Raw genomic sequence first — 13,275 nt, forward strand, 5'->3', positions numbered from 1 at the left:
AGAAAAGTGGTGTTGTTTTTTTCCTTTTTCATACCAGAGATCAAAAGGAGATGTCAGGAAAGATGGAGTAGCAAGTGCCAGGAATCTACATCTTCACCTTGACAAAATTTTACTGAGAGAATCTGTCTGATGTAACTATATTGGAATTCTGTAGCTATTTGAAGACTTGCAACTTTCAGGGGAAGTGCTGGCCATTAAATTGTTGTTAGTTTCAGCTGTTATCAAGGTAGACTAACTCCCTAGACCCATGGCAGGCAGCTATACCTGTGTCCATTCTTAGACAGGCTTATAGGCTGGGCAGTGTTGAGAGTTTTTATGTAGAATCAAAGGAAAATATGCACAATTAGATGAAGAAGCTATTAAAATATTCCTGTCTTTTTAAACAACATATTGGTGTGGGGCTAGACTCCTTTCATAGACTTCAAATAAAGCAACATATTGCAACAGATTGAATGCAGAAGTAAATGCAGACCACATAGCAGAGAGATTTACAAACAGGAAAAAGGGCATCACTCACTAAATTATTTTTGTTTTGTAAAGTATAGTTATTGTTTAACAAAAATGTCTTTCATTTTAATGCCTAATGGGTTTATTATTATTTTAAAGAATTAAATATTTTTTGGTTTCTCTGTTTGAATTTCAAACATAATATTGATAGCTATAACCTAAGAAACAAAGCTCTTTGGTGTTCTTAGTAATTTTTAAAAGTTTAATAGTGTTCTGAAACCAAAAAAGTCTAAAAACTGCTGCCCTATAGTGAAGATTACAGTCATCTGGCCCCACCCATGCACATATAACTCTCCACTAGCTTCTTAGTGCCTGACTCTTGTATGTAAGCTGACAGGCAGGCAGTGGTCACCAGATGTTTAAGGAAATCATATTAAGCATATAATACAAAAAAGTAGACACCAATGAAAATAAAGAAAAAGATTATTCAAAGAAAAGAAACTGTCAGATAAATTAATATCGATGTCCCCATGAAAATAAAGGTAGTGTATTCGTTAAACAAGAACAGGGTGCTGTTTTTTTAAAATAAGGAGCATTCATAGGATCAAAAAGTTTTTTGGAAATTAATTACAGAGTAGTAATGAAAAACAATAAAAGGATTAGAAAATAAAGTTGAACAATTCTTTCAAAATCTTGAGCAAAAAGGCTAAGAGATGGAAAATCAAATAGAAAAGATTCTGTCCTGGAAGTTCAATAATCAAAAAATTGGAGTTCCCAGGAAGAGAGAGCAGAGAAAAGAATGGGTAGGAAATCATCAAAGAAGTAATTCAAGAGAACTTTTCTGATTTAATGTCCACTGAGTGCCCGGCACAGTGAATGAAAATGAATCCATACCAAGACACATCATTTTGAAATTTCAAAGAGGATATCCCAAAGCCTGCAGGGGGTAAAATCAGGACTTATAAATACAGAGATCCAAATTCATAACAGCATGGGGCTTCTCAGGATCAACACTGAAGCTAAAGGACAGTAGAACCTCACTTTCACACTTCCGTAGGAAAATTACCAGAATTCCGTACTCAAAGAGTCAGTCAAATGTGAAAGTAAAATAAAGGTATTTTCAGACATGCACTGTCTCAAATACTTCACCTCTCATGTGCCTTTTTCTGCATAAAAAGAATGAACCAAGAAAGAAGAAGATAAGGGATCCAGGAGAGAAGTGAAGGAAAGTCACAGGATGGAGACCCCAAGACAGTAACTACACAGCGGGAGTAAAAAGCAACCTGTCCAGACTGGAACAGGTCTAAATGTTCTAAGAAAAATCTATTTAAGAAGATGAAAATGGTAGAATGTCAGATATGTCTGAATATATTGCAAGAAGATTGCACACTTGGTGGAAGTTTGGGGTTAAAGTAATCATTGCAAGGAAAAATGAGCAGACAAGCCAGTAACAAACCATCAAACCCAGGAGAAACAGCATTTTGATATCTAAAGATGAGATCAGAAAATGTGGTGAGAGTGCTCTGCAAAAGCTGCTGTTTTTCATAGACTTTGAAGAGCTGTTTGACTATTTAAAACAGTTGCATCTGTAAGTTTGATAAAAATAAAAAGTAAATTAAAAAGAAGACTGTCCCAGGCTCTTGCAGTAGTCTGCAGAAGCCTAACTCCCCCTTCCCTCCCACTTTCACTGTGGCCTGGCAACCTTGGCCTCCTCGCAGTGTTCAGATGCTTGTGGCCTTTGCATTTGCTTCGTATCTGCCTGCAGCGCTTTCCTCGCAGATGTGTACAAGGTTTGTTCATACACTTCCTTTAGATCTCTGTTCTCATATTCTCCTCAGTAAATTCCTGCCCTCCTCAACTTCTCAGTGTGCTTTGCTTTTCACCGTGGCACTTGGATATCATCTGGCATTTTATTTTCTCCACGACTAAGCTTAGTCTTGGCTCTTGTGTCCCGAACACGGCAAACACCCTTGAATGTAGTAAAGGTTCAAAAAATATTTATTGAATGAACAGCACTAAACACACTAATTTAAAAACAAATTCACTGAAAAGGAAATACAAGTGGGTAACAAACATAGATAATCTCAAAAGTTATCAGGAAAATGCAAATGAAAGCAATAGGATAATTTTGTCCATATTAGCAAGAAGTAAAAATACAGATCATAGTATCACTGGCAAGGGTGTAAAAGTAAACTGGTAGTCTTTTGGGATACAATCTAATATGCAGATATTCATTCACATGGGGCACAGATAGGCATGTACGTGCAAGGATGGATCCCCCTGCAGCAGTGTTTATAATAGTAAACAATTAGAAACAACCTCCAGGCCTATAAAAAGAGACTATGTTAAATTACAGCACTCATGGATTCTTTTAACAATGGGCAGCAGGTAAATTGGACAGCTGTATGTTCTATACTGTGATTTCATTTGTGTTTCACAAAACATAAGACCATATTTCCAGATTTGTGATCATATATGAAAATTCTTAGAAAAACATCTGATAGCATACATTGCAAACTTTCATTTTATTGATCTCTAGGTGCTCATTTTTTATTTACATATTTCTTGAGCATGTAGTATGTGTAAGGAGTTGTCCCTACATGCTAGGAATAGAGTAGTGAGCCAGCTAGAAAAAAAGTGCCTGTCCTTGTAGAGCTGATATCCTGGCGGGAAGAAGGAGACAATGAACATAAACAGTAGATACATTATAGTACTCTGAAGAAAAGTAAAGCCGGGTGAGAGACGGGAAGTACACAGTGGGGTGGGAGGGCTCTTGGTATGTTAAACTGCTGTGCAGTGGAGCTGTCTGTGGTAATGACAAGTCCTCTAAATTTGCACTGCCCAATACAGTAAGCCACTAGCCTATGAAACTGTTGAACATTTGATACAAGTTCAGCAGAGGAATGGGATTTTAAACGTTATTTCGTTTAAATAAATTTAAATGGCCACGTATGCTGATTGATTCCATATTGGTCAATGCATTTATATGGGATGGTCAGGGAAACTCTCACATAAAGCAGCTTTGGAGCTGAGACCTATGTGAAGTGAAGGAGCTAGCCATGTGTTCTATGCCGAGTGGACAGTGGGACCTTAATCTGCTGTAGTTGGAGGCCTGCATGGCTGGAGCAGGACAGGCAAGGGTAAGAGTGGAAGGAAATGAAGCCAGAGAAACAGAAGGGGCCCCACCATGGAAGGCTCTAGTGGCTAGCATGAGACGGCTTCTTCTCTATGAGGTGGGAAGCCATTGCAAAGCTTTGGGCAGACAAGTGAAGTGATCTGAATTTTTAAAGAGTTTCTGGAACTGTCCTGATAATAAACAATGGGGGGTAGGGCAGAAGCAGGGAGAAAGTTAGGAGGCTCCTACTGTAACCCAGAGTGGAAGTGATAGTGAATTAGGGGATAGTAATGGAAGTGTTGAGGTGTTCAGATGAATGGACAGTACTTACTGCTGGATCAGATAAGGGGCACAAGAGAAAGGGAGCTATCAGGAATGGACTTCAAGGGTTTGGGCCTGAGCAAATGAGATAGGGAGCACAGGGAAAGAGAATTTTGGGGGAAGGAATTCAAGAGTTCTGTTTTGGGCACGGTAACTTGGAGATGGATATGTGGGTCCTAGAGCAAATCAAGTCTGAAACATTGCTGATGGCACAAATGGTAAAACTGAAGCTGTCTTACTTTGGGTGCATCATGAAAAGGCAGGGTTCTTTGGAAGAGATGATAATGCTGGGGAAAATAGAAGGCAGCAGGAAAAGAGGAAGACCAAATGCAAGATGGACCGACTCCATAAAAGAAGGTATGGGTCTCAGGAGCTGAGCAGGACTTTTTTGAGGACTGGGCATTGTGGACGCCACTCATTCACAGGGTTTCCACGAGTCAAAGCTGACTCAGTGGCATGCAAAACGCAAGTTGGAGGTGCCCATAGTGAGTTATGCCAAAGTCCTGAAAATGAGTGAAGTTAAACGGGAACTGCAGCCAAAGGGTTTCTTTCTAGAGAACTGAGTAAAAGAAGAGCATTCACAGATGGTATTAGGATAGTTCTCTTTATATGGGGGCAGAGCAAGTGACCTGTCCTCAGCCTGTTCACCATGAAGATTTTATATGTCTTTAATTATGTGTGGCTCTAAGATTGGGTAATTATTTCTTATTTTATTCACTCTATAGAATGGCTCCAGAACGAGTAAGGTCCCTATCACGAGTTTGTGTCCCACTTGTTACTCTGCCAGATTTTGAACCACTGGTAGAAGCTCTGCTCACCTACCATGGACATGAACCTCAGGAAATGCTCTGGCCTGAGTTCTTTGATGCTGTGAATGAGGCCTTTTTGCTGTAAGTGTCTATCCTCACTCAACCTTGTTTTCCTTTTCTTAGATACCTCAGGGGGTTGGAAATGGAGTTTTCAAATGTTTTTGTCTCAGTATCCACTTCAAGTTCTTAAAAATGGTTGAGGACCCCAATGAGCTTTGTTAACATGTGGGTTATATCTGTCAATATTTATCATATTTTAAATTAAAACATAAATTTAAAAAACATTTGACTTCATTTAAAAATAACAAAAAATTGATGAAATGTTAACACAAATAGCATATTTTTATCAAAAACAATGGCCTTTTCCAAGCAAAAAAGTTGTTTAACAAGAGTAGCATTGTTTTACAGTTTTGTAAATCTCTTTTATTGTCTGACTTAGAAGACAGCTGGGTTCTCCTACATGTTTCTGTATTCAGTGTGATGTGTTATGTTGTCTTGCTTGAAGGATATGAAGGAAATATAGCCTCACACAGACATGCAGTTGGAAAAGGCAGGAGTATTTGATAGACATCTCAGAACACTATCCTCCTTGCATGCCTCATCAAAATTTGAAAATGTTGGTTTTTTAAAGTTAGTTGCTATGTAGAATATGAAATTATATCAATGAGCTTTTCATAGTGATACTTTAAAACCTACTGGTGTGTCTTGTACTTTTAATGGGTCTTTTATCCATGCAGGACTTTGTAGCCCTGTTCATGGCTCATTGGGAAAATACTGGTTCATATGTTAAGGTGAGATTTAAAAAGAAACAAAGTTAAATCATTTGATGTTTTTTTAAAAAGGTTAAAACGTACAGTCTTTTTTTCTAACTTCTCTAAACCTCTGTCAGAATTTACCCGGTAAGTCTGAACTTCCTGAGGAGTGTGAGCAGTCATCTTTGTTTCTGTGCGACGCTGAGTAAAAATTCATTTGCAAGCCTGTCTAATAGGATATGTGTGCTTCACCCGCTCGGGCCCTCAGTCATTTAGCCAAGTACACACTGCAGGTTACAGTGGTTTACCCTAACTTACATTTTCCACACTCCAGACAGTTTTCCAGAGTACTGACTTCTAAGTAAAATGCTCTTTGCATTTCACCTTTGCAGCTCTATTCCTGATTTATTTAGTAATGCATTTTATTGAAGAATATGGTCTTAGCATCAGCATTTCCAATCTTTTTCATCGTGTTGAATTAAAAGGAAATGGGAGATTGGCCCTCCGTGTCCTCTGTGAAACCCCATAAAGCTATTTCAGAAATTACTGGCAGGGCAGAGAGATGCTCAGAGAATAGCTACTCCTATTCTACCCGCAGTGCTCAGATGGAAAGCTGAGGGCAGTGGTTCTGTGAGTAGGCCCAAATTCCTCCTTGCTATTTATTTTACTTGTGATAGCACATTCTCCCTCAGCAACTAATAAAATTTATTCAGTTTGGAATATCCATAGGGAACAGACTGTCCAGAAATGCTGGGTGGTCTTCAGCTTGTCCAATTCCTATGGCTTCAGCTCAGCAAGTTCCCTAAGCAGTGGTGTAAGAGCTGGAGCCTCTCCATGGACACTTGCCCGTAGATGGAGCATCCTGGCCACATGCTGACACAGGGAGGCTGATTCAGTCAGTCAGTGCAAAGTTCCACCCCCACCCCCAGTGCCTGCCTTCCTCCAGCCCTTTGAGCAGTTCCCCAAATGCGCTGCGTGGTTGTTTAGAAACCACATACTTTCTTTGACCGATGTGCCCTGCCCTGTGTTTAGCCTTCCAACTATCTGTTTCCCACAATACACCAGTGGAATTTCATTTGTTTTACAATTGGCTGGGTATCTTTGACCTTGGCTTCCAAACACAGTCATGTATTTTCAGAAACGGGTTGCCTGTATTTTTCTAAACAGCAGATGTTTTCCCCTTTGTTGGAGTTTAGATAACCTAGAGGAACTTCTTAATTTCTTGGCCTAAATGTCAGACCTAACTTGTTGAGTCTATCCCTGGGCTTGCCATCAAAGCCATCTGCAGACAGTAGAGTGCGTAGAACCTTTCTGGGAGGGCTGCTGAAAGCCTTTCACAAGTCTCTGGAGTATAAGTAATTCCACATGAATGTCCTCCAAGGCAAATCTAAAGCCATTGCTTCAGAAATATTGAGAAGTTTGACTGCATGGAGTATTTTTTTCTATACACTGGAATAAATGGTCCAGTGAACAAATGAGAGAAAGAATGGGTGCATGGCTGGCCAATAACAGACCTTATGGGGCAACTGTATTAAATAGGGAAATAGGGTGACTTGTAGACCGTAACACTTCTGAGAGTTAAACAGGGTGCCTTTTATTATTGTGCTGGGATAACACATATAAACTTGCCCAGGCACAGTGGGACGGATTTAAGTGGGTCCAATGCCTGAGATACGCTTAGCACAGTGCCTGGCACACAGAGTAAATAGTCAATAACTGTTAACATGTTGCTGTTATTGACTTTGATAAAAATTGTTATTTTTTATGATGTTTTATTAAGTTTTCTCAAGCTTATATCTTTTCTTCCTAATGAAAATATCACTGAACTAAGGCCAGATGTAAGCTAAATTTCCATTGCCGAAAGACCTAAGAACACAGCCTCCAAAGATGCCTTAAGAAAACAAAAGAAATTAAAGAAAAGGCTGACCTTCAACAAAGCTTCTAGTTCTGTGTTTTTTCAGCTCAGATAAGGAAAAACAGGCTTTACATGCTGTCAAATAATGTAGGTGAATGTCTAAGTGAATAAAGACTAGTGAAATACCGAAAACAGAAAGTTAGCCAAGTGGAAGCAACTGAAACTCCCTTTTCTATTTATTCATTTATTGAGACTTCGTGACTTTTTTCTTTAATCTTAATAAGGCATGATCATAAAATTAGTCATTGAAGAAGTTTACTTTTCAAGTAAAAACCTGGCGATATTGGTTGTAACAGACATTCCAGTATGTTTGGGCTTTGGCATTTCTTCACTTGGTGTTGCTGCTCTTTGCTTTGAGAAGTGACTTTTCTGGAGGTATAAGTGACAATGATGGCACAGTTTCCTCAATTCAGTATACCAGCATGGGCAAAAGTAGATTTACAGTTGTACATATGGAAAAATATGTAATAGAATAAATAATAGAATAAACTTGAGCGTACTCACAACTGTAAACCTACTTTTGCCCACCCTTGTACACGCTAGATCAGGTTTTAATGGAAGTATGCCTTTGAGATGTGATGGCAGGTACTCTTTCCAGTTCCATGGAATTAAGTAGTTCTCCAGAAAAGCTGGTCCCAGTGTTTCTGGGCTCCTCTAGCAGACAGAGCAGCCCTTGATGTCTCTCTGGTTTGGAAAAGTGAAGTACTGCAGGTGTTTGTCTCTCTGAGGAGGTTCCTTCTCCCTGCCTCTCGTATAGCTTTAAACACATTCCCCACAGAAGGCACCGCCCTCATCAGGAACCTTTCTTGCAAAGAACTGGATCCCACATTCTGGTTTTTTATTGTAGCTATAAAAACATTTGGAGCTATTAGTTGGACCAGTTTCTTTACCTACTACCTCTTTTTGAAGAGGATGGGACCAACAGCCGCCTCACTAAGTTGAGTACTTGGGGGAAACAAAGCACAGTTTTCTAAGTGTCAAGGGGCATTTGTCTAGAAGATTCAACTAACAGGAGATGTTGAACAGGGCAGTGTCCTGTCCAGGCATCATCTGCTTTGTGTCAGAAATTATTACTAAAACTCAGATTTTCTGCCTAAAAACACTCACTAGGAGCCTACTCCTCAGCATTTTAAAGGACAAAATTATAGTAAGTTACATATAAGTCTCACATACCCTATCATTTTTTTACAACACAGTTATAATGCGGGAAATTCCCTGTTATTATTAGGTAGGAATTTTAGAGAGCCAAGGTTTTATCTTATCTTGTTTCCCTTGAATTTGTCATTTTGATCAGTATGCAGACTGAATGGATAGAACAAGTGTGGTTAGATGAGAAAAGGGACAGCCTTAGAGTTTCTATGACTAACACATGTTGAATAGAATGAAAATTTTCAGTGTCCTTAAAAACATTTTTTTCTTTTAACCAGCATATTTTGAATATCCCTTAAGAGATACATACCCTACTTTATTATTATTATTATTATTATTATTATTATTATTGATTTCAGAGAGAGAGAGGAGGGAGAGAGAGAGAGAGAAACATCAATGATGAGAGAGTCATTGATCAGCTCCCTCCTGCACACACCCCCTACTGGGGATCAAGCCCGAAACCTGGGCATGTGCCCTGATTGGGAATCAAACTGTGATCTCCTGGTTCATAGGTTGGTGATCAACCACTGAGCCACACCGGCTGGGCCAGCTTAATTTTTTAAAATTTTACAACATATTCCCTAATATGAATAGACCATAATATTTTCAGCTGTTTGCCAATGCGTGCATTCAAGTTGTTCTAACTGTATCTTTATAATATTGGGGCACTAAATACCCTTCAGCTGCTTTTATTTCTGCCAGGCAGATTCACAAAAGCATGATTATTAAGACCAAGGATATGTGTCTTTTATACTTTATTAGGTGGTACCATGTGACTTAACCAAAAGGGCAAAGCCATTCCCTGACCCGTCTCTGAGAACACCTGGCCCCTGTATTTACTTCAGCATTGCTGTCATGAGGGTGAAAAGTGACATCTCCTTGATGTGTTAGTTTACCTTCCTTTACCACTAACAGGGTTGAAAACCTGCATATTTGTATTAGCCATTTGTATTTCTTCTTCTGGAATTTGCCGTTTTCCTAGTTTTTTTAAGATATAATTAACATATAATGTAATTTCCTTTATTTCAAAACCAACCTGGTACACATTAGAACACTGTATGTAATGCAATTGTGTTGGCCCAACCAAATGCTGGTATGAAAGCATATTAAGGTTGCTTTGGTGATTTCTTCATCCAAGATGGATTATAAAGAGTTAAGTCTTTGATGTTTTAGAGCAAAATAGATTTTATTGATAATAGGTGATTCACATATTAAACATTGGATCCATAAATGTAATCACTCACAGAAGTCAGTAGAGTGCACTCTAAATCAAGGCACTAAGAAGATCATCGTTAAGGTACACATTTTTCAAACTGTCTGAGAGTAGAACAAAAATATTACAGTAGCCCTCAATTACTCATGATTTCAGCTACCTGCAGTCAACCACAGTCCGAAAATATTACATGGAAAGTTACAGAAATAAACAGTTCATATGCACATATGGTTTTAAATTACATGCTGTTCTGAGTAGCGTGGTGAAACCTGGCAGGGTTCCACTCTGTCCCACCCTGTTCTGCCTGGACGTGACTCACCCCTTTGTCCACCACGTTCACTCCACTTCATCTCATCACATAGGTATCGTATCATCTCTAATCATCACAAGAAGCGTGAGTACAGCACAATAAGATATTTTGAGAGAAAGACCACATTCATATTAACTTTTATTACAGTATATTGTTATAATTCTACTTTATTAATTATTGCTATTAACCTCTTACTGTGTCTAACTTATAAGTTAAACTTTATCATTGGTATGCATGTGTAGGAAAAAAACATAGCATATACAGAGTTCGGCACTATCTGCAGTTTCAGGCATCTACTAGGGGGTCTGGGAACATATACCCCGCAGATAAGGGAGGATTACTTACTGTATGTACTGTCAACTGATGTCACTGGTGCCAACTCAGTGCCAACAGGAATCCCCAGTTTTGGGTGCACTGAAGAAGGAAACTTGATTCAGTGCAAAACAGCTCAGTTGTGATATAGCACAGCTGTGAAAACAGCACAGCTGTGAGGCAGTCCTGGGGCCAGCCCCTCCCGGGCAGACATTTGTACTCTGCTCCTTGTTGGTCTGGTCTCCTCTGCTCTGGCCCACACTGCTCTGCTCTGCTCTCCTCTCTGCTCCGCTCCAATGAGACATCTTCCATGTTTCAGCTCAGCTGGCGGAAACGCAGTCTTCCATGTTCAATGGAAAGGGAAAGAGCACTCTCAGAGCCAGAGAGGACATGGCTTATTTGGACAGAAGTCCCTGCCCCTGGTCCCTGATTGGTCTGTCCTCATGCAAATGAGGCCTCCAAATCCTTGCAGTTTGATTGGTCCAAAAGGCACTTTCCTGATTGGTCAAATAGAGCCATTCTGGTTGGTCAGAGCTACATAGCTCCAATTGGATGGGAAAAACCTCAATCCTATTGGATGAAATAGGATTCCAGGAACTCCTTTAAAGGCCGGGCTCAGATGGCAGAAACAGTGCCAGCAGGCAGTTCAGTGCAGACCTCTCCTTGAAGTGCAGTTTGCGCAGAAAGCCCCTGTGTAAAAGTGGCTGCTAAACTCTGTTTTGTGTTTTTTTAAATTCAAGCCCAGTGAGCAGTCAGGAGCCCTTCTTTCTCAGGGATCACATTACTTACTGACTTGAGTGTAGAACTTATGCAACTCTTATTTAAATTTGTAACTAAGCAGTATCTTTTAATTCAGATATTTGATGGATCTACCATTTTACACTAGTTTTGTTTTTGCACTTGTTCATATTTATCTACTGCTCGTTCTCAACAGCTCGTACCTTTGTGATGCTGGGCATCGCTCAGCCACTGTGATCTAATGGTGAAAATCACACATAATGCAGAAGGCTGGTCAGAGGTTTAGGAATGGTGCTGCCTCTGAAGAACTTTCACCGAAGTGAGAAACTTTTCTAATGATGTACATATTTATTTCTACGGGTTCTGAAAAAAGATAAGGTGTTATAACAGTAGTTCAGAAGCCGTCCCTGCTGTTTGGGAAGAGAGGAGCCACTGAGCTGCCAAGTTGTCTCCTCTGCACCTCAGAGCCCTCTGCCTCCTGAGGCTCTCCTGCTCTGTGATGGGGGCGACAGAACCCTCCCACCACTCCTGAGGGGTGTTCTACTTCCTCTAGAAAGCTGGACAGAAACCCCTCCCCAGGGGCCCATTAATGTGGCTAAAACTGGCTGACAGCCTGGACTTGGAAAAGACTTCCCCAAACAGTTGACAACACAGGGGTCAGGTATCTGGCTTATGTTTGGGAAGCCGCCTGCTCTCCCCCTGGGCCCAGGCCCCATCTTCTGATCAGACCCTCCACTCCCCTGCCTGGAGCGTGGAGGGACGTATATAACCCGCGGCTGCGCACCAGCTTTAGTATCTGACCTCCTGGGTTCAAATCACAGCTGGAGGTCCTTGGTCCCTCTCTGACCTATAAGGATAATGGTGGTCCCTGTTTTATCCTCGTGAGGTGGTTATGGGGATTAAAATACAGATAAAATGCTTAGCATCATTCCGGGTAGGCCCCTAATAAGTGGTAGCTATGGGTTCTTCAGCCTCCCTCATTCACTCCTCCGCCTCTGGCCCTCAGCAGCCAGCCACGCTGTCCTTAAACACTGTCTGCAGGAGCACACAGGCCACCACCCTGTGCGGCCTTCTGGGGGCACTCCCTTCTCAGCCATGCTTCTGAAGACCTGTCTGCAATACTGGCTGCAGTTCCACGTCCTCCCCTCACCGACTCCGCCTTCAGCTTCCATCACTCCGTCAGAACAGTATTCTTGGGGAGGCCACAGAGGGCCTGCCCGGTGCTGTGCTGTTTCCCGCCCCGCGTCCTCTCAGCAGGGCTGGTCCCAGCCAGGCTGCCTCCCGTTCCTCCGTGATACCGTTCTGTGCTTGCATGTCTCCTGCCTCCTGCCTGCAACTCGCCTTCGTGTTGGCCGTGCTCAGGGCACACACCCAGCCCTCTGCCCACTCAGACTCCCCCTCAGGGTTCTCGTCACTCCCTAGCCCTTCCCTACACCGGACAGCTCCTGAACGTATACAGCCGTACCTCAGTTTCCGAATGTAGTCTGTTCCGGGAGACCACTCGAGTTCTGAAACGTTCGAAAACCGAGGGATTCACAGCCGACAGCCAGGCCTCAGGATCTTGCCCTCAGCGGAAGCCATGCGGCATGTTCCCCTTGCAAAGCGTGTTCGAAAACCGAAGCATTTCCGTCTGTGTTTACGGCATTCGTAAACCGAAATGTTCATCAACGGAGACGTTTGAAAACTGAAGTACCACTGTATCTTTAACCCAGGCCTCTCCCTAGAACTCCCAACTTGGATATTTGAGGTCCTGTTTCATACCTCTGTTGGATTGTGCCGCAGATATGCTAAATTCACACCCCCAAACTGAGCTCTTAGTTAATCCTTCCCTCTTCACCTTCCCTTCTTTCCATCTGAGTGAATGGTATGCTCATCCATGTCTTTGCTCAAAACTTGGGATAGCCTTGATTTCCTGTCTCCCCTGTTCCACCGCTCATCAGATTCAAGGCCAGCTTCTCTTGGTATGAAAGTACTTGCAGGCACTCTTCACGCACTCTCCACTGCCATCAGGTCCCAGGCAGCGTGGGCTCCTGGCTTCCCTGCACCCATGCCAGTCCTGCGCTCGTTCAGAGCAATCTGTGAGTGTCACTGCATTCTGGCCCTTTGTTTAAATCCTGGGGCCAGAATAATCACAGAATAAGACGCCCAACCTTACCTTGGCCTTTGGAACTGCACTGCCCTGCCACAAGTCGCC

The 13,275-nt window shown here is 41.6% G+C and overlaps 1 protein-coding gene across 7 annotated transcripts in view; it reads left to right on the forward strand.

Moving 5' to 3' along the window:
- FANCC (FA complementation group C) overlaps positions 1-13,275 on the forward strand; it is a 222,828-nt gene that overhangs the window by 172,141 nt on the left and 37,412 nt on the right. For all 7 annotated transcript variants that reach the window (XM_087822607.1, XM_087822608.1, XM_087822612.1 and 4 more), the window contains one exon: positions 4,609-4,773. In XM_087822607.1, the coding sequence (XP_087678733.1) occupies positions 4,609-4,773 (165 nt within the window). The remainder of the gene's footprint in view (positions 1-4,608; positions 4,774-13,275) is intronic.

Source organism: Miniopterus natalensis, chromosome 12 (genome assembly GCF_054644295.1).
Source record: "Miniopterus natalensis isolate mMinNat1 chromosome 12, mMinNat1.hap1, whole genome shotgun sequence".
In the NCBI taxonomy this organism is placed as follows: Eukaryota; Metazoa; Chordata; class Mammalia; order Chiroptera; family Miniopteridae; genus Miniopterus; species Miniopterus natalensis.